General features: G+C 47.3%; 2 protein-coding genes across 7 annotated transcripts; both read left to right on the top strand.

Moving 5' to 3' along the window:
• Positions 1-3,099: 3,099 nt before the first annotated feature.
• LOC126038599 (TLC domain-containing protein 5-like) lies at positions 3,100-9,693 on the top strand. 5 transcript variants are annotated; one of them, XM_049800538.1, is made up of 3 exons: positions 3,100-3,348; positions 4,189-4,385; positions 5,014-9,693. In XM_049800538.1, exons 2-3 carry the CDS (start codon positions 4,190-4,192, stop codon positions 5,550-5,552), a joined length of 735 nt encoding a protein of 244 aa, XP_049656495.1. In that variant the 5' UTR covers positions 3,100-3,348; position 4,189; the 3' UTR covers positions 5,553-9,693. The 5 variants fall into 5 exon arrangements, with proteins under 5 accessions (XP_049656495.1, XP_049656493.1, XP_049656494.1 ...); XM_049800536.1 differs by having other exon boundaries at positions 4,186-4,385; XM_049800537.1 differs by lacking the exon at positions 3,100-3,348 and adding an exon at positions 3,479-3,607.
• LOC126038600 (TLC domain-containing protein 5-like) lies at positions 6,054-17,253 on the top strand. 2 transcript variants are annotated; one of them, XM_049800540.1, is made up of 3 exons: positions 6,054-6,119; positions 12,709-12,908; positions 13,332-17,253. In XM_049800540.1, the coding sequence occupies exons 2-3, from the start codon at positions 12,710-12,712 to the stop codon at positions 13,868-13,870; spliced, it is 738 nt and encodes a 245-aa protein (XP_049656497.1). In that variant the 5' UTR covers positions 6,054-6,119; position 12,709; the 3' UTR covers positions 13,871-17,253. The 2 variants fall into 2 exon arrangements, with proteins under 2 accessions (XP_049656497.1, XP_049656498.1); XM_049800541.1 differs by lacking the exon at positions 6,054-6,119 and adding an exon at positions 10,000-10,050.
• Positions 17,254-22,922: the final 5,669 nt, after the last annotated feature.

Here is a 22,922-nt window from a genome sequence, read left to right as displayed (position 1 = left end):
TCCAGCCTCTCCCTCCTAAGATATAGATCTTCTTAAAATTAATACTCTCCGTAATGGAAATAAGTGCATCGCAGGATGGCATACTGCTAAGACAATGACACTTTCTCTTTTTCTTTTTTTCTTTTTTTTTTTTTAATGTTTTGGCTATTATGAATATTTAAAGATAACAGGAAGAAAAAATTTAAACCACCTATCTGTACCTTTGGGATACCCTATCTAATTTTACTTCCTGCATGACCTTGGACAAATGACTTAGTCCCCATTAGGCGATGGTGATGATAATCCTTCCCTTCTCCCAGTCCTCAACTTGTGCTAAATAGCATCGTTCACAAATGATGAACGTTACAGCTGATTCTGCTGCCAGCCATCATAGATATTTATTACGCTGACCCTCAGCAAAACTCCAGTTTCTAGCTCATTTCTATTGTGAAAAAGCTCAAGTGATTTCATAGATTATAAGCAATTATTTAAAAGCTCAGAAGTGACCATTCTGATTGCCTTCATAACCCTCGCCTGTAAATTTTGCCCAGTAATTCCTGCATTAGTCCTATACCTGGTAGCTGAGTTGTAACTTGGTTACTGATTTCAGAGTCAGCTGCCAGTCTACTTAAACACTTGGTAAAGGCTCCCAGAGGTTCGTGAGCCTCTTTGTCAAAAAAGACCAAAAATACAGTTGTGAAAGGCAGCTGACTATTTACAATAATATATTTACAAGTTACTGTACATGTATACGCTCTTACAGTACAGAGAAGATACATCAAGATAAAAATCTGGTTCTTAACTGACCAGGACTATTCCATTTAATTTTCAGAAATTTCTCTAAGTAATTTGCTCCCACAAAATCAGCACTGCATAAATTTTGGAATGTTATTTCTGAAAGCTGGGAGGGAAATTCAGAATGTATTAAATGCTCAATAACGGTATCTGCACATTAGTATCGCAGCTAAGATCAAAGCCAACACCTTGCCAGGTGTTGTGCAAACACATCATGAGAGCTGATCTCCACTGAAAAGTTTATAAACACAATAACAAGTCTCTCAGATTTATTGATAAACTGGTTCTGAATAGGAAAATAAACACTAGCAGCTTGTTTGTTTCACAAAAAGCCACAGTTGGAAAGGAAAGGTCTTCATTCCCCTGTCTTCTAGGAATACTTCCAGCCTCACAGGAGCATCTCAGGGATTAAAAATATACAGAGCAGGAAATTCCAGCTTTCCAAGCCTAAGAGTCACCTCCCACAGCCATAGATAAACAATGCAGGCAGGGAACAATTGCTCACAAGCAGATGTGCCTCATAGTGGCTATAAGAGCTCACATAATCTCCTGAACGACCTGATCTGCTACCAAAGCAGCCCTTGTGCCTGAACAGTCTCCACGGTCTCTGTCCCTACTCTTCTCTTGAGGAGAAGAACTCCTCCGCTCCTCCACCGTTGGGACTTAAGCATCAGTGACGTGAAGCCCATGTGTGAGTGAAGAGCCAGCTGTCAGCTGAGGGCCTGTCTAAAAACACCTCTGTGGGTCCCATCCTTATTGCTTGTGAGTATAAGGGGTGCAACCCCATTCATCTTTTATTTTTATCTGTGGTCTGGTCATTCACAAGCTCTCTGGAGAAATGAGCCAGATCCCACTCAGCTCCAAAATCAAATCGAGGACAATGGTATGCCTTTGGAAGTTAAGGTCTGTCCGTAGGTAGACCTCTCTCTAGTTCCTGCTCTTTTTCTCAGCCAGAGACAACCGAACTGGCATCCTCAGCATACAAAATGGACAAACGCTCCTGACTTTCCTTTCTGTTGACAGATGCTAGAGTGCATATAGGAGATGCACTCCTGTTAATGACTGACATCAAGGCTGACTTTTCCACTTAACCGCTGTAGCAACTCCAGAGCTCTAAGTGAGTGTACAGGCCAGGTAGGAGGTGCGATACCTGATACATCCATGATGTTTAGCAGTGAGCAAGTTCATGCAGGACTGAGAAAGGTTGGAAAATTAACAATTTGCTGTTGGTATTTACTTTATTTTATTGTTCATTCCCCTTTCTTTCCCTGCTTTCCACCTGTGAGGAGAGTGAGTGCAAGCTGGGAGAACAGGGCTCTGTTCCTTGCCCTTTCCAGTTTTCCCTGTCGCCTGAAGGGAGACTTTGAGAATTTCTAAGCGTTCAAACGATCCCATCAAGTGCCTTCATCATTCCTGATGCTCACAGCCTCGGGATTTACAGTCCTGGTAGAATTAGCATAGGTCCTAAGACTCCAATACAACGCCTTCAGTAGCTGAGCTTAAATTCAGGCTCACCTTTACAGATGACAACAGGGACTAGTGCCCGAGCTGCAATGCGACCCCTTTTCTCTGTGCTGGGGGTCCCTGCCTGCACAGCCTGGGGGCTTCGCTTCAAAGTGGGGGCCAAAATGCTGGCAAAGGAGAGAAAAATCAGGAAGTTTTAGCTCAAATATGAGAGTAACCTATAATCCACAATTCGACTAGAAGCATATTTTAATGTGCTTTAATTTATAACGCAGAGAAACATCCTATGGAGTGCAGCACACACGACAGGCCTAAGTGACCATCGATGAGGCCTCTCACGCTCTGAGTGGCTGGTTTCACTCCTGGCATAGAGCTTTTGGCTGTAGGGAGGGTTTGGGTTGTTTGCAACACACGATCTCCTTTAGACAGTTTTTCAAGCAAAATGAATAAACAGAAATTACACGGTACCAGTGCTGAGAATGCTGTCAGAGCTTGGAGGAAGCACAGCCCTTTCCTGGTTACTCACTCCTGCCTCTGCCGGGCCCTGGTGCTCAGCCCCAGCTCAGCTCCTCGCTCACTCATCCTGTTCTGCGTGTTCCGCGTCACATCTCCCGGCACACGCCACGCCACTCCCCAGCTCCGGACCCAAGCAGTCCCAAACTTCCCGGCTGCTCTCTCAGCCTCCCCTCCTTGCAGTCAGCACAGGACAACACAAAGGTGGGCACCAGAAGCCCACCCACCCGGCTGCTGTTTTCAAAACCGGTACAAAATTTGAAAGAGAACTCCAGGACGCTTTTTTTTCAAAAAAAAAAACCACACCAGCAGGACAAAAGCACCTCCCCTCTTGCCTGATCCAGCTTTATTCTCCACTTAGTCTCCTTCATCAGAGAGAACATCCAGCCACATTAAGGTGCGGGGACCCTCTGGGACTCTTACAGCGGGAAGGCTGAGGCTGGACGGAGGTACCAGCCCGGCTGACACACTCCAAACGCCTGTCCTCATTTCGCCTACCCGGTTTCCCCTTCCCCGCACCGTCCCCCGGCAGCACGGCCCCTCTCCCTGCTCCGGGGCACGCAGCCGCGCTGCTCGGATCCTTTTTTCGCCTCCGGGGTAGGTAAGCGGGGCAGAGCAAACGGGGACGGGGAGCGGCTGGGGGCGAGGGGAGCTGCCCCGGCCGGGGGCGGGGAGGGAAGGGGAAGGAAGATAAAAGCCTCTCGGGGTGTGCCAGTACCGCCTCCCTTCCCGGGCAGTCCCGGAGCCGGCAGCCGGGCGGCAGGTCCCGGTCCCGGTCCCGGTCCCGGTCCCGGTCCCGGTCCCGGTCCCGGTCCCGGTCCCGGTCCCGGTCCCGGTCCGGCAGCAGCAGCCCGGGGTAAGGAGCGGGCAGGAGGGCGCCGGGCTGCAGGATGACCCCGGGGCAAGCGCTGCCCTGAGCCGCGCCGAGGGTGCTGGTTCTGCCCCATGCCCTGCGGGGGAAGGGGGTCTGGTCTCCCCAGGTGTGCCGGGCTCCCCCCCCCCCCCCCGCTCCGGGGTGTCCCGGGCCCCCGCCGCTCCGTCTGCCGGCCCCCGAGGGCGAGCTGAGACGCTTTGGCTCAGGGGGCGGGGGGGGGGGTGATGGGATTTTCTTTTTCCCCAGACGCGTTAGGGTCTTGGTAATGAGGAGAGGCTTGCAGGGGAATGGTGCTGAAGAGGGCTCAGGAGAGCACATGCTCATGGGAAGGGTACAAGGCAGCTTTTGGTGCCGTTTGGTTTGTTTTGCTCGTGTGTGTTTTGGTGGTTTGGGTTTGGTTGGTTGTTTTGGTGTTTGGGGTTTTTGTTGTTGTTGTTTGGGTTTTTTTTTCCCTGGGGTTTCCGTGAGTGGGCTGGGGTGGATACTGAGGCAGATGATCTGCATGAACACCCCTTGCCGAGAGGGCTGCTGCGCTCATGACGCCTTTGCTCTGTGTTCAGCAGGATGGTTTGCATTGTTCTCGAGGTGACCTGCAGCCTTGTTGCCTGGCTGTTTCTGTACACCTGCTTCTGCTACTGGAACAAGCACCGCTCCTCCGAGTGGAGCTGTCGCTTGGTCACCCTGCTGCACGGGCTGATTGTCACCTGCCTCTCTGGTTACGTTGCTCTCTTGGATGGCCCCTGGCCTCTGAGCCATGCAGGTATGTTTGGAGTCTTCCCCTGACACGTGTCCTTGTCATGCGGTGTGGACACCTCTGGTTCTGTTACAGGTGGAGCGGGGGGGCTGATTGCTTTTGTTGTCTGTTCTCTTATGTGTATGTTTTGGGGGCAGGATTTTAACTCTCTTACTTCTTCTCCAGCCCTTACCACTTCTTACTGTTAATCCTTCTATTCTTGTTTGTTTGTTTGTTTTATCCGTGTACATAATGAAAGTTTTCAGGTCGGCAGCTCGAGTTTATTGCAGCATTAGGTGTAGCAATGTGTTGAGAATAGGCCAAGTGCTGTTCACATCTTTCAGGGTGTAGTAACTCTTGGCATTTGGCTGTGGGGTTTTGTTTGCTGTTTTCTGTCATTAAATCTCAAATAGTTCTGCTGACGGGGGTCAGGCTTTCCATCCCTGCTTTCTAAAAGGGTGGAGAGACAAAGAGAAACAGAAGTGTGGCAGGATGGGATGGCCTGCCTGGGTATGCTGGGCAGGCTGAAGTTTTAGCCCATAGGATCAGGCTGGAAACTAAGGAGGAAAGAGGCATACTCACAGCCATTATTGCTGCATATTGTAAAGGAATGTCTCAAATAAGACCCCAGGCTTATGTACATCTTTCATTTCAGGTTCACCAAACACATCTCTTCAGATCCATGTGCTGTCCCTGACCTTGGGTTACTTTATCTTTGACCTGGGCTGGTGCCTATACTTCCAGACAGAGGGGGTCCTAATGCTGTTCCATCACACGCTGAGCATCTGCGGCATGATCATGGTGCTGGGGCTCGGGAAATCTGCTACAGAAGTCAATGCCGTTGTATTTGTGAGCGAGATCACCAACCCACTGCTCCAGACCCGTTGGTTTCTGCGGGAAATGGGGTGTTACCACACTTTCCTGGGAGAGGTGGTGGATTTCTTCTTTGTGTTCCTCTTCCTGGTGCTGCGAATCGGGGTAGGAGCTTTGATCCTGTATGCGATGGTGACATCTCCTGATCCCAGCTGGCTCCTCAAGGCTGGAGGCCTGGCCATGTACGTTGTATCTTTGGGGTTCATGGTTGAAATATGCCGCTTTGTCAGGAGGAAAATGATGAAAAAATATCATTCCTGGACAAGCCTGAGGAGTAAGAATACACCTGTGAAAACTAACGGGCACTTGAGAGCTCATTAATGGGTTGTGGATGACAATCCCTTGGGCTAGAATCCTGGCTACCGAAGACTATTCCTGTGAAAAGATCTCCTAAAAGTGATGTGGAATTGACTTTCTGGCACTGGCAGTGGTCTGCTACCCCTGGAGGAGATGAATCAGCTCTAGGAACATGGGAGAGCTGAAGGAAGAGGGGTTTGAGTGGAAAACTGAGGAACCTGACATGTCTACTGAACTCTGATTCCCTGACTTCTCCACCAATGGTACCGTCTCAGCAAGGGTGGCAATGCCAGACCTATTCAGTCTACAACAAATAATTGCACAATCTGTATGATCTGTACTCATTTTGGAGGTAGAATTATTTTATACTGTAGAGCCAGAAAATCAAATCTGAAAAATCCTGTCTTCCTGCCAGTGAGACCAGGTAGGGGTGTGACCTAGCAAAATTTACTGAGCCTCACTCTCCCTTAATCCTGGAGTTGGACAACATGATTGACTAAGTACTTGGATGAAAGCCTCTGAACAAGATTCAAGTGCTTGCAGGGGTATAGTGGAGTTGTCCTTTGAGCGTGTGAAGTGATGGTACTTGAGGTGAGACAATGTTTTACCTCATTATTCGTAATGATACATTTCTTTTTTTTTCTTTTTAAAAAATACTTACATTCAAGCAGATATTGATCTTAGAGCAGTGTGACTTCACTGGGATTGACTCAGGCCCTTGCAAACTCCCTTGCAAACTGGAGTCAAAAATTAGACTTGTGCCAATAAACTCCATGAGCAGGTGTTCACCTAGCCTTGGATTGCTTTAAAAAAAAAAATAAAAAATCAGGCACTTTGTGGGTGAGAGATGATAGAGAAGAGCCCTCTCTGGATGCTTTTTCTGTTCTGGGGTTGGCTCATTTACAAGTCACTTAAGCTGAATGCATGGCTAACGAGTCTAAGTGACTATATTTTCAGGGGTGACTAATGTTCAGGCAGATCTCAGTGTAACATCTGCTCCCATACCAGCAGGTCTCAGAGTACGGACCAGTTCTCTTGGTTTTTTTACCTCTCAGAATCATGTTCTGACATTCCCCCTGGGGTTTTAATGTGAATTTCCCTTTATTTAAGGCTGCAGTTCAGACTTACTCTCCCATAAAAGCCTCACTTACAGCTGAGAAACAAATGGGCTTGTGTTGCCCTCAGGCTTAGCAAGGCTGGTTGCCTTTCCTTCCTGCTTTCAAAGACCTTGTTTAGAGGAGCTTCTTTATGGAGCTAAAGAGCCCCTGAAACAGCCTGTGTGGCTCTTGCTCAAGTGAGGTGTCACCCCTGCTGCGAAGATGAAGGAGGGGAGCAGAGGGAATACAGCTGCTGTGGGGATGCAGCCTTACTAGTTCCTCCATGCCTCTTATCTCCCTAACTCTGGCACTGTTCAAGGCAGATATCTGCCTTGGCTGAGGGTTAGAATAAGGTGTCTGGAGAGATTAGAAAATGGCATGAAATAACCTAACTTTTGATGTGCCCTCTGAACGCATTGCAGCTGTGAATCCAGGCAAGTTAGCAGGGTAATATGTTTTTCTAAACAGGAGCCTTGCACTCCTGATAGGTTGCCAGCATGGCTGTGGAGGGCTGGCCTCGTGAGGTGTGGTCTTGCCAGAGTCACTGTGCTCTTCCAAAAAAATCCGATGAGTGATGAGACTTCTAATAAAGTTATGTTCTCTTTTTAAAAAGAAACGGTTGCTGTAATGTTCTTTTGTTCCAGGTCTTGAGGAGGCAGCTGAAGTTAATGCTGAGGAAAACAGGCTTGAGAGTAGCCTAAGCATGCTAAGGCTAGTAGTCGTTGACCAAGCTCTGGCTCATGCCCTTCGTGCAGTTCAGGAAGGAGTAAGCTGGTGGGGAAACAAGCACAGATGGAGCCATGTGCTGTGGAGCTCAGGCTTGAGACGTGAAGGATAGATGAGGGTCAGCTGAAGCTCAGATTTGTGACTAATGTACCCATAACCTGCCTTGCCAATGAATCACGGTCAATATCGCAGGGAGCTTAAGAATGGGCCATTAAATTGAGGTGTTTGCTCTTGACAGACACAAGGTCACAGGGTAACTGTTAAATTCTAGTCATGGCCCACATCGCAGGTTCCCTTTCTTTTCCTGCAGCACCAATGCCTCTCTGTTGCTGCGTTTCATCCTAGGAATGACAAATTCAGAAGGCTTGGGTTGCAAGGTTGTTTGCCTACGCTATCTTTGGAGAAGCAACTGAAAGTGTGAAAACACCTTTGGTGTTATGAGGTGTCCCGAGCCACTGCTGAGTGGCTGTTTCCAGCTGAGAACCTGCCACTGCTGGGCCAGGACTCTGCTGTCTGGCGTGGAGGTGGGTCTGGGCTTGGCTTCCAACAAGCAAACTCTCTTCCTTCAGCTGAGGGACAATAACCCAGTGCACCCAGCTTGCCTGCATACAAAACAGAGCTGATGGTAGTTATCCTGTGAGATTTGAAGCAAAGTAAGTGCCCTCAGGTGGTCATGCACCACATCTCATCTAAGGATAGTTTTAGCGTTAAACTCTCTAATGTGATGCTTGAAAAGCATCTGGCTCCACCCTCAGTATCCCATTGGATTTCTTATTCACTAACATTTCAAAGAATGTAATTTTTAATACAGGTGCCTGATTTTTATCTGTCAAATATCCTTGAGGGCTTTTACAGCCACAAAAAGTGAGCATCAGTCTTGGCCTATCATTGAGGAAGGCCATTGGGCTCTCGTGTATTTCCAGTTCTCGTGTATTTCCAGTTTATTTTTAGACACGAAGTCTCCCAGTGTTGGCAAGCTAATACCTTCTGTGACCCGTTGGCACTGTAAGCTCTTGTTAGAATAGGTACAGAAAGAAGACAAGAAGAAAGAATGTACCGCTGAGGGAGGATGTAGCTATACTAAAAGGGGTAGCAGTGTGAGCAGACGTTCCTGTCCTGAGCTGTTTTGCTGAATGGTATTCATCTGCAGGCAAACCGAGCCAGTGCAACTCAGCCTGCCTTTTTAAATGGCTGACTCTGCACAAAGCAAACAAGAAAATTAGTGTATAAGCTGCACCTAACTTCTGGTACAATCCACTGGGAGATGATTTAACTCGCTGCCTTGCATCTCGCTAGACACAAATTTTGCACGCTGTATGATCTAGGAGAAAACCACCCACAACTCCTTCTCTACTTTCTGCCTTGGGCATTAAATGGTCCTTGCCTTGTTAGGACTTTCAGAGTGCTCTTCCGTGTCCATCTCTGTTGTTCTTCCTGGCTGCTCAGTTTCTGTGCTATGAGTCAATGTTAGCCCTATAGCTTTCTGTCTGTCAACGCTTCTTTATCCGAAGCTTAATACTAGAACATCTCCATCTCGGTCGTTATTGAGGCTATTGGAGGGGGCCTGGTGCCTGGTCTAGCAAAGGTGGGGGAAAGAAAGATGAGACCTAAGATTTGTCAGAGAAGCAAATGCACTATTAATGCTGGTGAGGATGTTGTGCTGAAACAGCTGAAGAATGAGCATCTTGTAGCAATAGGAACCTGTGCCTGGCCTGAACTGGAAAAGTAAGATAGAGATCCAGTTGAAAACGGGCTTATTACAAGTGCTGTAAGAAGCAGGACAAGCAACTGCCACCACCTGTATTTCAAAAGGTAAAACTTGAGAGGATGAAGGAAAAAAGCCAACCCTACTTCGGGGTGTGAGAGGTTGTTTCGGTTGCAGCTTACGAAAGGAGTGAGCGTGTTGGTCGGAGGAACATTTGTGTAAGCTACTTCAGGTGTCCCGCATAAGCCCTGTATTTTGCTGCTCTGTGGATGCAGATGAAGGCGGGCGAGAGAAAAGATGTGGTTTAGCACTGAATGCTCGTAGCGAGAAGAAATTGCTAGGCTTTGTAACTGCTGCATAAGCGCTGGATGAGAGGGTACGTTTCGGGCAGGGCTGTGTGCTTTCCCAGCCCGCTGAAGCTGCGAGCTCTGCGCTGCGCCTGGATGCTAAACCCCGCGGGGTACGCTACCTTGCAGCGGGTGCTATCCTGACACGGTTTTGCAAGTTCTGCGGAACGGCGGGTTCACGCCAGGCGCTGCCTGGGTGCGAACGGAGGGAGCCCAGGTCTGTCTCTGCCTGCGGCCCGTTCTCTTCGGGACGCGCGAGGTGACTGGAGCGGGTCCCGGGTGCGTGGCACTGATCTCCCGTGCCCACAGACTAAAGCGATGATGCTGTGTGTGGGTGCGTGTGCCGGGTGAGAACCCGACCTGCCTCTCGCCCGGGGAGCGACAGCCTCCCGGGCGCTGAAGCCAGGCCCTCCCCGCCTGACAGGCGCCCGCCGGTTACAGCAGTGGCGGCCAGGCCCCGAGACCGCCAGCCTCTCGGCTGGCTTTAGGAGCCATGCGGCCCCCTCCCTCTCTCCCTCCTTCCCGCCGCCCTTGCCGTCCCTCCTCCTCGCCAGCAGGTGCCCCTCGGCCGCCGCCGCTTCCTCTTCCCGGGCGGCGGAGGTAGGCCGGGCCGGGCCGGGCCGGCCCCAGCAACCGCGTCCCTCCAGGTGGGTGCGCGGGGCCGGGCCGAGCGGGGAGGGCCGGGCCCCGCGGTCTCGCCCCGCGGCTTGGCGGGCTGCGGCCGCCGGGCGCTCCCCGGGGCGGGCACCTTCCCCCGCGGCGAGGGGGCCCGGGCCCGGCCCCGGCGGCTCCGTGCGGCCGGTCCCCGCAAAGCTGCGGCAGCCGCTGGGGAAGAGCGGGGCCGGCGAGCGCGGGGGGAGCGGGGCTCGTTCGTCGCCAGGGCCCGCAAGGAGGGAGGGAGGGAGGGCGGCTGCATCCCGGAGAGGGCGGCTGCTGGCTGCGGGAGGGCTCGGGTCGGCTGGGCAGGCTGCGTCTGTGGTTTGGGGACGTTGTTTAGGCTCCCTGGGCTCCTCCGTTTTCTCATTTGTACAGGGAAAAGGAATAAAAAAAAAAAAAAAAAAAAAAAGGAGATAACGGTGCTTTGCTGGAGGTGCCCATCTAGTTTTTAAGCTCTTTCAGGGAGGGCAGGGCTGTTCTGGACTAGGTTTTTAGGCTCACGTAATTATTGTAGAGCCTGCTTTCGTTCGTGACCCCATTGCTATTGGCGGTACAAATGATTATGACTACTGATGTTTTTAAGGGATATTGCCCTTTCCAGTGTGTGGGGGCAGGTGTAAATCACAGGTGCAATATACGTTGTATGTGCTCATGACAGATACTGAGCTCTGATGTGCAATTGGAAGGTAGCCCCCATCTTTCTTTCCAGGGAGTGGAGAAACATCTTCCTCACAAGGAGGCGTGGAAAACGCCTCAAAATGTTTAAAAGGTCATTTCTCTTCCTTCTACCAGCCTTCTTCAGCTGGTCAATCCCTTTTGTCACATCAGAATTCTTCCTGCCCTATTTGCCTGGACTCTAAATGCTTATGGACCTCAAGTACCAGGGATGTTAATGGAAACACCTGCTCAGAGCAGTTAATCACATCCTTATTTCATTTCCCCGTGTTCCTGAGGCCCATTATGCTGTAATGGTTTTGTTTACCCAGCCTCCCAAGTCATTCCTAGTCATACTTGCAAGAGGCCAAACAGGAAGGTTAGGTATTGCAAATCTGACTCCTCATCACGTGTAGTCCTTTTGGTGTTCCCCAGCTCTGGCAGTGAATCCAGCACGCTGGTCAGAAGGTACCAGCAGGACCAGTGGTGCTTTTGCTGTTACGCAACTGGAAACTCACGTATCCCAGAGCGTGACTCAACTTCTTTTGATGTGCTTCCCTGAATGCTCAGAAGTAATGAGACACATCTTATATTTCATGGAAAGGTATTATAAATAGGAACAAGATGTAGATATTGGAGTATTTGGGGGGCTTTTAGCAGCAAGAGCAATATCCTCCACAGATGTTTATGCCCTGTAATTTTGTTCTGGCAGCATGTCTTTTGCTTGTTTGAGAGATTCTGTATTGCACATTGAGTGAGGGAAGGTGTATAAAAGAAATACTGCTGAAAAAATCTTGATGGGCATGACATCTAATCCTTTTGTATCAAAAAGATTTGGAGGTCTTGGTGCCAGAAGAGATGGAATGAAGTCTGTAGTTAGGAGGGTTAAGTGGTTTTCACCTTGTCTCACTCCTCTCAAACTGCAGAGGAGGGAGCATCCAGTGCCTTGGTGAGGAGAGGTGCAGGGCAGGGTGGGGGGCACTCGTGGACTGCAGCCAGGGGTAGGAAAGGGACTGGCTGTGAGTGCTTGGCTGCTCCCAAAGGTGGTGGGCTGCTTCATCCAATCACTGTTTGCTGGGGGGTGCTTTGTTCTAATCTGAGCTTTATCCTTGCACACTCATGAAGAAGCCTGAACTGTATGTTGTTTCACTGGAAGTTTTCCTGGGGAGGACAAGGGGATTTTACAGTGGGGTTTTTTCCCCCAAATTGTCCTGGAAATGTGTTGATGCTAGAAGGTTAAAATTCAGTAGCAGGAGGAGATGGCAATGCCTTTGTGTTTCTTTTGACCTATTTGCAATTGGTGTCACTGCACTGGGAAGATTGATTAGCAGTGGACCTAGCAAGAGACTGTGTGTGTTTTGGGTTTTCTTGGGTTTTTGTTTCAGGAGAGGAGGAACCAAGCTAGCAAACAGCGTGACAGGGTGAGTAGGTCAAGTGGGGCAACACAAGAAGACCAGTCAAATGCAGATATATGGGCAGGGAACTAAAATGAAGGGGCAGGTGTAGCTCTGGATCAAAGCCTTATTGCTGGATGTGGTGCTCCTCAGCCTGTCCCTCAGGCAGTGCAGATGAGCACTAACATATCCCAGCAGATCCTGCATCGTAGACTGGTTGGGGAAGTCCCCCGAGGTACTTTACCAAGTCGTGGTATGTTTTCTGTTCAACCAGGCTAGGAACTCACTAGCTTACAAGGTCTATGCTTTCAGTGCATCTTCCCACAGCTGAGGTGATGCTGGTGGGGGTCTGTGTGCTGGTGGCCACATGGTGAATCTGCCCTAATTCTCAAGGATACGCTTCTTTGATGTAGGCCTTTCCCCAGAGGAATCGCAGTTCCTCTGCAGAAAAACTTTGTCAGGAGCAAGCAACACCATCAGGAAACAGCACTGTACACTCAGTGCTGGGATGGTTATGGGTGAAATGCTGTACTGGGTTGTGTTAACACTGCTGAAGGCTAGAGCTTCTGATGGATTTTGGTTTTTCTGTTCCTGTGACAGGATGCTGTTCGCTCTGCCTCTGCGGGTAGCCTACAGTCTGCTTGCCTGGCTCTCTCTCTATGCTTGGTTCTGTCATCGCTACAAGCACCGGAATTATGAATGGAGCTGCAGGCTGGTCACACTGACCCATGGCATCCTTGCTACCTGTCTCTCTGCTTACATTGGCTTTATTGATGGTCCCTGGCCTTTGAGTCACCCAGGTAAGTAATGGAAGTCATGGTCCCAAGTTCCCCAATGGGTGATGGCACAAAGTGGGGTTCTCCCACCACCTCAGTATCCAGCCCACTTGAGGAATGATGATTGTAATGATAGCTGAGCTGCTTTGTGACGGAAAGTACTAGAGAAATGGAGAGACTGGTACTGTATTTTGCTAGTGTAATGGCCCTCCCCAGCTGCAATCTGGCAGAGCGTGTGATCATGTTGTGTGGCCATTACATGCATGCAGCTGTTAGACTAACAACTATAGTATTGTGACTCGTCTGACTTGTCCAGCTGAGCTGTGATCAGTACAAGCTAATACCAGCCTGCCAGTGCTGAAGGTAAATACCCATTCCTTGTCTCAGATCCTGTCTGCTTGTTGCCTCCATGCTTTAAAGCTCTGTCTGGTGTCTTTTATATTTCAGGATCACCAAACACAACTCTTCAGGTACATGTGCTGTGCCTTAGCTTGGGCTACTTCCTCTTCGACCTTTGCTGGTGTGTGTACTTCCAGGCAGAGGGTGCCCTGATGCTGGCCCACCATCTGGTGAGCATCTTGGGCATCACAGCATCGTTGGCACTCGGGGAGTCAGCTGCGGAGGTCAATGCCGTCATCTTTGGTAGTGAGATCACTAACCCGCTGCTGCAGGCCCGCTGGTTCCTGAAGGAGATGGGATGTTACCACACTTTCACAGGCGATGTGGTGGATTTCTTCTTCGTGGTCCTCTTCACTGGGGTGCGGATTGGAGTGGGGGCCTGGCTGATGTACTGTGAGCTTGCTTCTCCCAAGCCCAGGTGGTACATTAAGCTGGGTGGTGTCATCATGTATGCTGTCTCCTGGGTTTTCATGGTCAGCATCTGTCGCTTCGCTAGGAGGAAGAGCATGAAGAAGTACCATGCTTGGAGGAGTCGGAGGAGTGATGAGTTACACTTGAAAACTAATGGACATCTGAAAAACCACTGACTGGATGCTGAGTAAAGACTTCCTCGAGTTCACAATCTGGCAAGAAGGGGATCGTGCCTGAAATGCCACTGTCGGGAGAGGAGCCAACACACGTTAGCAATTCTGGAGCCAGATTTATCCCTGGCATAACTCCACTGAAATCCATGGAGCTATGCCATGGATTCATTGGACCTACAGTGTTTGGCCTGGCAGAGGCTGGCTCAGTGTGTACGTAAGCATACGCTAAATGATATGAGTGAAAGAAGGGCTAATTTTACAGACTAAACTTAACTAGTCCAGCAGTGCAGGTGTAAATAGCAATGTTAGTAGCTAACTCCTTCAGCACTGGTAGAATCTTGGAAGAGAGGAGAAAATAACAATAGATCTTCATGTTCAGTGTCCTGTACTGTCTAGACAGCTAGAGTGACTCTTCATACTGCTCGGAAGAAGCATGTTCTAGTGTTTCATTAGAGTTGGGATTCCTGGCTCTTCCACCAACTCGTTATGTGACCTTGGGCAAGTCATGTAACTCTAACTCTGTGCCTAATTTCCCCATCTGTGAATTGGGGGTGATGGAGCTGATCCATCTGTGTTATGCACTTTCAAATCTTTACTTGAGAGGTGCTATATAAATGCAAAATGATGGTTGTTACCTGCACTTTGTTCATTATCCCTGTGTTTCCTTTGGGAGAAACGATTTTGGTGGTTGAGCTAGAGTGTGACTCTAGAAAGAACAGGGTTTTTAGGTAGGTTATTGTTTCCTATCCTTGCTAATTCCTTTTAATAACTTATTTAATAACATATTGATAACTTGGTTTTCAGTAGTGTCCAGAAGCTCTAATTAAATGCACTGGCGCCTTGCAGGACTAGGTGCTCTGTATGCACACCCAAAGACACAGCCCCTGATAGGAAATGCTTTTCTGACTTTTTATCTCCTTTTCATCCCTGACTGTTAAACCTCCACCCACACCCTCCAAATACTGCTTTTAGTTCTTGAGTGACCAACACTCTCTGTTATGAGAAGCCCCACCAGGACTTGCCAGTAAGTGGTTTTCTGGCTCATGGACCAAGCCCTGGTTTGTCTGCAGAATGCCAAAATTCCCTCTGCTGTGCTTATTGGCCCAAAGGCAGGTATAGTGTGGAGCCAGCCTGAGACCAAATGGCATGCCTTGAGATTGTCAGACAAATACCTTCCCCAAGCTGTAAGTAACTTTTTAAAATAAGAACAGTAAATGCAGGGTGTTTTACTGCAGCAATCTGCAAACAATCTGTACTTGCCAGTTTGGGCAATCTAAAGGGAACAGGGTCCAGAACCTGATTTGTAGTGAAGGCTGTATATTTCTCTTGCCCTTGAAAGTGTCACCCTGGATTCAGACAGCATATCTGAACCCAGAGTCTGCAACAGTGCTTGGGGATAGTGGGGTACTGTAGGTGAATGTCTGGGAGCTCTATGGAAAAAAGATTGAAAAACACTTGAAACTAGCATTGATGTTTTTCCCCAGGACCTTAGATACCAGTTTTGACAAGAGTGTTTCCTCTGATCCAAATTGGGATTTCTGGTTGAAGAGTGGCCAACATGCATCTTCAAAACACGGTGGCTAAGGTGGAAGAGCTACCCAGCTTCAAGTCTGTCCTCTGCTCTGTTCAAGCCAGAGACTTAACCTTGGCTCTCCGTCATCTGAATTGATGCCTTGACCCCTGGGCTTTGAATTCACTTCTGTCTCCCTGGTTGGACCTGGGTCACTTTATAAAAGTGAGCATTTTACAGCCTAGTAATTAAAGGAGAGAGAGGCACAGAATCTGGCCTTTTTTAAGCAAAAAAGTGAACCTCACTGGGAGAAAAAAAATAAGTGTTACTTATCTGGTCCCATATGCAGGGAAAAACTGTCCCCCAGTTGGCAGCTTCTGGTGTTTATTTCACTGTATGTTCTTAAGCGCTGTTCCTTTGTTATTGCTGTCATTATTATGATCATTTATTTTGAGCCTCAGCACCAGGCCTCCAGTGCAGCTCAGGTGCCAGTTCTGCTGTGAGCCTTGCCTGTTGCAGCCAAAGACCTGAAGAGTCCAAAGCACTTCAGATTAGCAGAGCCAACTGGTGGGCGAGCTGGTCCTGAAAAGGAAACTTGACTCATTTAGCACAGCGCAGTAATATGACTATTGAATCTTGAAGGGAGACAAGAAGGGCTGGTTGGGGCTTGCTGGTTCTTTCTCAGCTCTGCTGCTGCTGTCAGGCATGTCAAAGAGCCTTTTTGCCTCAGCTTACCCACTTTATTAAGTGGGTACAGTATTAGCTACCTCGTGGGGTGTTTTAATTTGTTAACAGTAAGCCACTTTTGATGAATACTTGGTGGTCTGTGTCAAGCTGTGCTGCATAAAGGCAAAATGCTGTTGCTCTGAGTGAAGCACTTCTCACTATGACCTGTCATCAATACTTTGTTACATGAACATGGCACTTCCCAGCATCTGGCTTGCCTCACAAAAGCAGGAGTCCAAGGTGTTTTACAGTCGTGCTTATGGGTAGGAGTAAAAAGGAGTAAGCTAGACACATGTAAAAATCAGCCATGCTGCTTCTTGTTCAGGTGGACTCCCAGGTTGAAGAAAGGATGTCTGGTGGGTTTTTTCTAGTAAGGATTACAGTAAATTTGGAGCCAAAAGAGTTTCAACAGCCAGCCTGACCAGGGAATAAGGGCTTTCAGCAGCAAGTCCAAGTCCTGAAGAAATGTAGGTGAAAACAGCCTGTCCATTTCTCAGTGTGGCTGTTGACTTGCCCACCCAGAAGTTTCCTGAGCAGTTGTGATGATTTGGACTCTGACCTCTGCTGAGGTTTGGTGTGCAGCTTAATGCATGGTTACAGCCCTTCTGTGGGGGCTGTGCAGCCCATACCTGCCCAAACGAATAAGATGTCAGTTAGTGACTGCAGGTATCTATGAAACACCTTGCGTGATGATGTTTTGAAAGATAATGCACTTAATGGCTGAGTGGTCCCCTTCTTTGAACTGGGGGGAAACTTGCTTGGAAGAAGTAGAGTACTGTGATCAATGTTGAGGCTTTAGAAGTTAAACAAGGGCACCAGAAAATAAAAGAGCAATTAGGAATGGCTTTATGAGGTAGAGCTAGCAATGATGTCTCAGAGCAAGGTCTCGTAGTCTGTCTAGTGGGCTCCAGCATAGAATCACAGACCCAGAAGAAGTATAACTTTAAAGCTATGGAGCACATGGTGGGACCTGTCCTCAGGCTAGTCCATGATGGCTAGAGCAAATTGTAAAAGGAAACTGCAGAACTAGTGTGAAATAACAACTTGTGTTTGAATTACTGTGTAATAGCAACTAATGTTCCACCAGTGAATGGTGTAGATGCTTTGTATTATGTTTTATAAAATAAAGATTATTTAATTATATGAGGAATTTGTTTTCTCTCTTTGGATGCAATTCTTAAGTTGTATTGTGTATTGTTGGATGAGTTGGCATTGCCAGTGTAAATGAACAAAGTGATGATCGGTGTGTGCTTTTTAGGGAGTGAGCCAACAACTTGTTAGCTTTCACCATTATTGCTTCTTAGACATGTTAACAGGCAGAGAAACCACTCTTCTTTGCAAGGTTGTCCTGAGGAGTACTTGGTAGTTTGGTGTTTGCTAATAGGTGCTTCCAGGTTGTTGACTGGCTGAACAGGGTGCATTTCTTCCATAGTGTTTGTTCCCAGGCCTTTCAGGCGCCTATCCTCAAGCAACTCGCAGAGCAAAAATGTTTCCTTTGCTTTCCATGCCTTGTATGCTAAAGGAGAAGGTTTTCCTGTGTTTCCCCACCATGAACCATGAGCCCTTCTCATTCATAAACTAAACATTGTTGCCTAGGAATTGCTTCATTGAAACATTTGATGGGAAGAGAGTATTTTTTAGCATTATTTAATATTGCATGGGGGTACTTGCAGCTGTAGAGATGACCTAAAGTCAGCACTGTGCAAAGGTGCAGATTTAGTCTGGGGTCTGAGTCATGCTAGTCTGTCTCTCCACGTGCCTGCTGTGGTGTTATTGCTTACGTACTGGGGAGCTGTCTTCATTCAGAGCCAGAGAGAAACTGCAGGGCTGTGCAGCTGCTGGGAGCTGTGTATATCATGTTCTGCTCACGCCCCAAAACTCCCTGGGCAGGACTGACTGTGCCACATAATCTGCTGTGGGAGATGTGAGCTGCCAGGAGGATGTTGCGCAGGCCTCAGGTCTGTTTGCATAGGGGCGTCTTTTGCCCTTGATGCAGTAGCTTAGCGCTGAGAAAGCCACCAACACACAGAACAGCTTTGTCAAGTGATTTAGAAAGTTGTGCACTCCTTTTAAAAGCTCTGCTTCAAAAGATGCTCCTAAAATAAGAGGAGAGGAAAACATTTCTTTCAGTGATGCTTTCACTGACTGCAGTAAGAGAGCTAGGCACCAACAAGAATTTCTGTGAACCAGTCACTGTATAGACCCAGTACAGAACAAAGGCCCTGCCCTGCATGGTCTGCGCCTGCAGCTCTGAGAGCGTAGCCAAGCCACACTCAGGAAAGACCTTAAGTGTTGTGTTGGTAAAGAATAGCTACTCTGCTTTGCTTATGGTCACAGCATTTTGCCAGAGCACACCAGTATGCCAGAAGTCTGTTTTCTATAAATAGTTAAGCCAATTTAGTTGTTTGGATGTAACCCTTAAATCTACCTCAAAATCCTCCAGCGCTGGGAAGCAGCTGTGTAGTGTTGAGCCCTCTAGAGATGCTGGCCTCTTTACGCTCTACAAGCAGCATGGCTGCATGATGAAGGGGTCTCAGGGACTGCAATAATTTATGCTGGGGGTTTGTTTAACCTCTGAGGTAGTCCAGAAGCAGAGAAGAAAGTACAGCAGCATTCTGAAGCTTTGCTTTACAGCTGCAAGCATCTTCCAAGTTTCACGTCTTCAGGAACAACATGCCAGAGTCTAGCCTTAACTCAATGGGCAAATGTGCTTTGACTGTAAAGAGTGAAATCTGCTCCCCTACCCCCAATTAATTTCATTTTTTCTCTTCCCATTATTTCTTTTAAAGCCGTTCCTTCCCTGCTGCCTGCCTTTTGCTTCTACTGCTGGCCCTGCAGTAAAGCTTTATGAAATTAACCTCCTCTTTCAGCCCTCTACCCTCTTTTTCTAGCTGATCTCCTTATTTGTGTTTGAAGAAATTGCAATCTTATGATATTCAAGGCTTTATTCCCTTGCAACAGTGGTCCAAGCACTGGTGTAAAAACATAGCATTTTAAGTCTTTGGAGTCTGCTATTAGACTAATACCAGTGCTGTCAGCAGGTCTGTTTCTTGGACAGAAAAGGATGAGAGAAAGTTTTAAGCTTTATGGAAGTCGTGGGTATGTTCCTAATACTTGCAGGCTTTGTATAGCTTGGCTGGAAGTAAAATAACGTCTGCTGCCATTTCCAAAGAAATCAAATTTCAGAGATGGAGAGGGAACTAGTCAGCATTAGCTTTGTGTTGCATGAGCAATTTCTGGGCAAGGAGCAACTCTTTTTTGGTTATACCAATATACCAGCAGATTTCTCTTTCCAAGTCATCTTCAATATGTGGTCTAGTAAATCCATGTAAGAGAAGATGTTAGCTTTTGCTGGCTTTGTCCTATTTCCAAGTTCCAGGGGGAGTTTGGCAGCTGATAAGTTGGTAACATAATGGTTCTTTAGAACATGACTTTTAAGAAGGAACTGAAGAGATCAAGGTGTATGGAAAAGCTTTTGCAAAGTAAGAACACTTTGCCGGTAGTTAATTTTGTATGGGAAGGAGAAAGTGTTGGTTTCTGTGGCTTCTCAAATGTTACAACGTACAGGTTTTCAGCAATGCTTGTATTATGATGTTGTTTGAATTATGTATCATGTCAGAAGGTTAAGATCTGTTCAGTGTAACTGATAATCCTCAAATGCGATGAGAAATAATGTTGTTCTCCATCTCTTTAGATTTTACCCTAATAACAGATAACTTTTTTTTTTACCCCCCCCCCCCCCCTCCCAATCAGAGGACATTGATTCTAGCAGAGAGCAAGAAGGAAACTCAGGACAGAATGTACAACAGCTTCATCTGTCCTTACAAAGGTTGCTGCTTTAATTATGCTGATATGGAAAGAAAGCTTAGTGCTATAAAAATGCTTACTGCAATGTGGATTATCCAGGTTTAGGAACTGTAATAAGCTGTCACAGTAGAAGCTCTGATAGATTAAGCTATCTGTGTCTCAACTAAGTCAGCAAAGTATTGAATTTGTGTCCAAGTGACTTAAAAGCATAGAACAGCCCTGTATGCATTTCCAGGATTTCCAGTGAACTACATGCAGAACAAGCTGCCTGTCTGTAGGGAGCAAATCACGTGCCTATTTTAAGGTACGAGATGGTAAAAGGCTTTGAAATGCATAGCAATGTGGAGCACAGCACAAATTCATGGGTTTTTTTGTCAGATTAGGGTTGCATCCAGATGTCCGTTAGTGGCCACTGGATTGGTCATATCGGGTTCTGAAGCAGGCTGCATCCATATCGCAGTGAAGCTGGGTAGCCTCAGCATAGCATCTGGCTGGAAAATGCAGTGGATGGGCAAGGAGATAGAAATGTGTCTGGATTTGATTCAGGGTATCATTACTATCTTCAGCTCCCTCAAAAGTAGAATCTTGGCAAATAATGAAATCCCCCACACATTCTCAGCTGGCTCAGAAGAATCTCATGCTAGAGCAGTTCCCCAGGATCAAAGGGTGCTGAACTAAGCAGCAGCTGTTAGTGCTTAGGTGACTTTGACTGGATGGAATTGCAGGGTACTAGAAAAAAATCAGGAAGGCAGGAAGGTTTAAGTTGTGCTAAGCCTGAGTGCAGAGCCAGGCTTACCCCAGTCCTGACACAAGGTCAAGGTCTTATCCGTTCTTCAGGAGTTACAAATTTATATGCATATTTGGGAAATGAGCTGTCTTCTCTGTTAGCCTTGGGAATCATTTCCTCTGTGCCTTTCCTCTCCAGCTGTGCAAGGTGTAAAGGTTGGCTGTTGCCTTCCAAAAGCAGCTGACACTTTTTTTGCCAGAACGGCAGGTGGCATAGCAATTTATGGTAAGTTTAAATACTGGTGCATTCTATCACTAGTTTTACATAGATTACTTGTAAGTAGCAAAAGTTAAAAGACTCTTTATCCATTTAATTTTTATGATGGAGATCAGCGAAACACAGCTAATAGCCCATCATGTCTGACTTGGAGCACACAGTTTTACAAAGCTATCTATTCTTTACTTGAGGTCTGCAGGAGATCCATTGCACTCACAGGTAAGTTGCTCTAATGACTGATGATCCTACCTGAAATGTTGTGAAGGGAAATTTTCCTGAAAAAAAAAAAATTATTACATTCAGTGTTTGTTCATGCTTAAAATTTGAAGTATACCAGCTATCAGAAGCAACACAGTGTGATAAATCTGGCATCAGGGAGTAAAAAAAGTACCATCTTTTGCCGATTTCCTACCTTTGTTTATGCTGTACCCATAGCAGTGCAAACCCCGCTCATACCTCCGCATCTGAACCCTTAGGTGGTCAGTGTCGAGCAAGCAGAGCACCCCAGAGCTCCGCTATCTGACACCCCTTCGAAATGCTTGTTTCAAAAGGGGACCGAGGGTGTGAGCTGTTGAACTGCCAGCGGGGAGGGTTTGGGAGGAGAGGTGCCGTACAAGGCTTTGCCAGCAGATGGCAACGGCTCCTCAGTGAGCTTCGGGTGCGAGGCTGGAGAACTGGGTCTTTGCAAAAAGAACCTCAGTGAAACCTTTCTCTATAAGCCTGCCTTTTCAGGAGTCCCGTATGAGGCACCTCCGAGGAGCTGTCCTTTTTGTGCCATCCTTTAAGTCAAAAGAAGTTTTCCTTCGTAGGAGTCAACCTTCTTTGCTTCAGGTCCTCCTTACTGGAGGTGCTTAGCTCTGGTCTGGACTGTAAAAAATAGACCGTTGGTGGTTTGCCCTGGAGACATGAACTGGTGAAGTTAATATGCAGTTTCCACTTCTAGCATCTATGTCTGTCTGATGGTATTATATGTAAATACAGGCTAAGTGACGGCTTTAGAGCCACCAAAAAAAAAATATCTATTTTAATTGGTACTGCACAGTGTAATTGCTTATTGATTCCTCCCCCCCCCTCCCCTTTCCTGCATTTCACATTGTAAAACAGCCCAGGCAGAGGTAACATAAATAGGCATCTATATTAGTGTAGGTACACAGTCAGCTCCCACCAAAAAATTCAGTGTTTGCAGAAAAGAGAAGCAGTTATGGTTTCAGAGTCTACTTCTGAATTGGTTTATTAGTGCTTTGTCATTCTAAGTGTTTCATTAAACATTGAAATGGGAATGCAGCCCATTATGAGCAACAGTTAATCTACTAAACTGTGTGGCATAAGGGTTTTATGCTTCCTTTTTGTCATTGGTGTAGCTTTGTGTGATGCTTCTTTTGACAATGCTGAGCAAATTTTTTGTAAATGTGCAACGCTGTCACTCCACCAGATTTTACATCAATTTACTGCAGCAGAGGATAAGTTCCCTTCTTGTTCCTATTTTTTTCCCCCAGGATTTCCTCCAGCTAATTGTTATTGTCATTATGTTGTTACGCACAATAAAATATAATGAAAGTAACAAAAATCATCGAGGCCCAATATGCAAATGCCGGGCCTGCCATGGAACAGGTCTCCCAGGAGCCTTCCTCTCTCAAGCCACAGTACTTTATGTTCCCTAAGTTAAAAGCGGGGAGGCATTTATTGCAGAAAAGATGCAACAAGTTGTATAATAAATATAGATAGAGGTATTCAGTCACTCTATTACCACTGACCAATGTATTGCATACAGCTGCAGAAGGAGAGGCAGTCATGGCTGCATGTCTTGCATTCCCCCCCCCCCCCCCCTTTTTTTCCCGAGCTTCTGTCTTCCTCAAAAGGAAACCAAAAGAGGAAGTATAAATGTCCTGCGTATATATGTCAAGTATCACACTGAAAATGATTTAATCCCACGCTTCCCCTCTTTGAACTGAACTTCGTCAAAACAACAAATTCTTCAGACTATCAGTCTCCTGGCTTCCTGATTCGTG

The sequence above is a fragment of the Accipiter gentilis genome, chromosome 5, assembly GCF_929443795.1.
Source record: "Accipiter gentilis chromosome 5, bAccGen1.1, whole genome shotgun sequence".
Taxonomy (NCBI): domain Eukaryota; kingdom Metazoa; phylum Chordata; class Aves; order Accipitriformes; family Accipitridae; genus Astur; species Astur gentilis.
The sequence above is the reverse complement of the archived record's forward strand: the minus strand, read 5'-3'. Positions and strand labels throughout refer to the sequence as shown.

What these genes read in the sequence shown, in the direction of transcription:
- LOC126038599 (XM_049800538.1), top strand. Translation starts at nt 4,190, where the DNA reads ATGGTTTGCATTGTTCTCGAGGTGACCTGCAGCCTTGTTGCCTGGCTG. An exon ending in CTGGCCTCTGAGCCATGCAG is followed by an intron (nt 4,386 to 5,013) that starts GTATGTTTGGAG and finishes CTTTCATTTCAG; the next exon opens with GTTCACCAAACACATCTCTT.
- LOC126038600 (XM_049800540.1), top strand. Translation starts at nt 12,710, where the DNA reads ATGCTGTTCGCTCTGCCTCTGCGGGTAGCCTACAGTCTGCTTGCCTGG. An exon ending in CTGGCCTTTGAGTCACCCAG is followed by an intron (nt 12,909 to 13,331) that starts GTAAGTAATGGA and finishes TTTATATTTCAG; the next exon opens with GATCACCAAACACAACTCTT.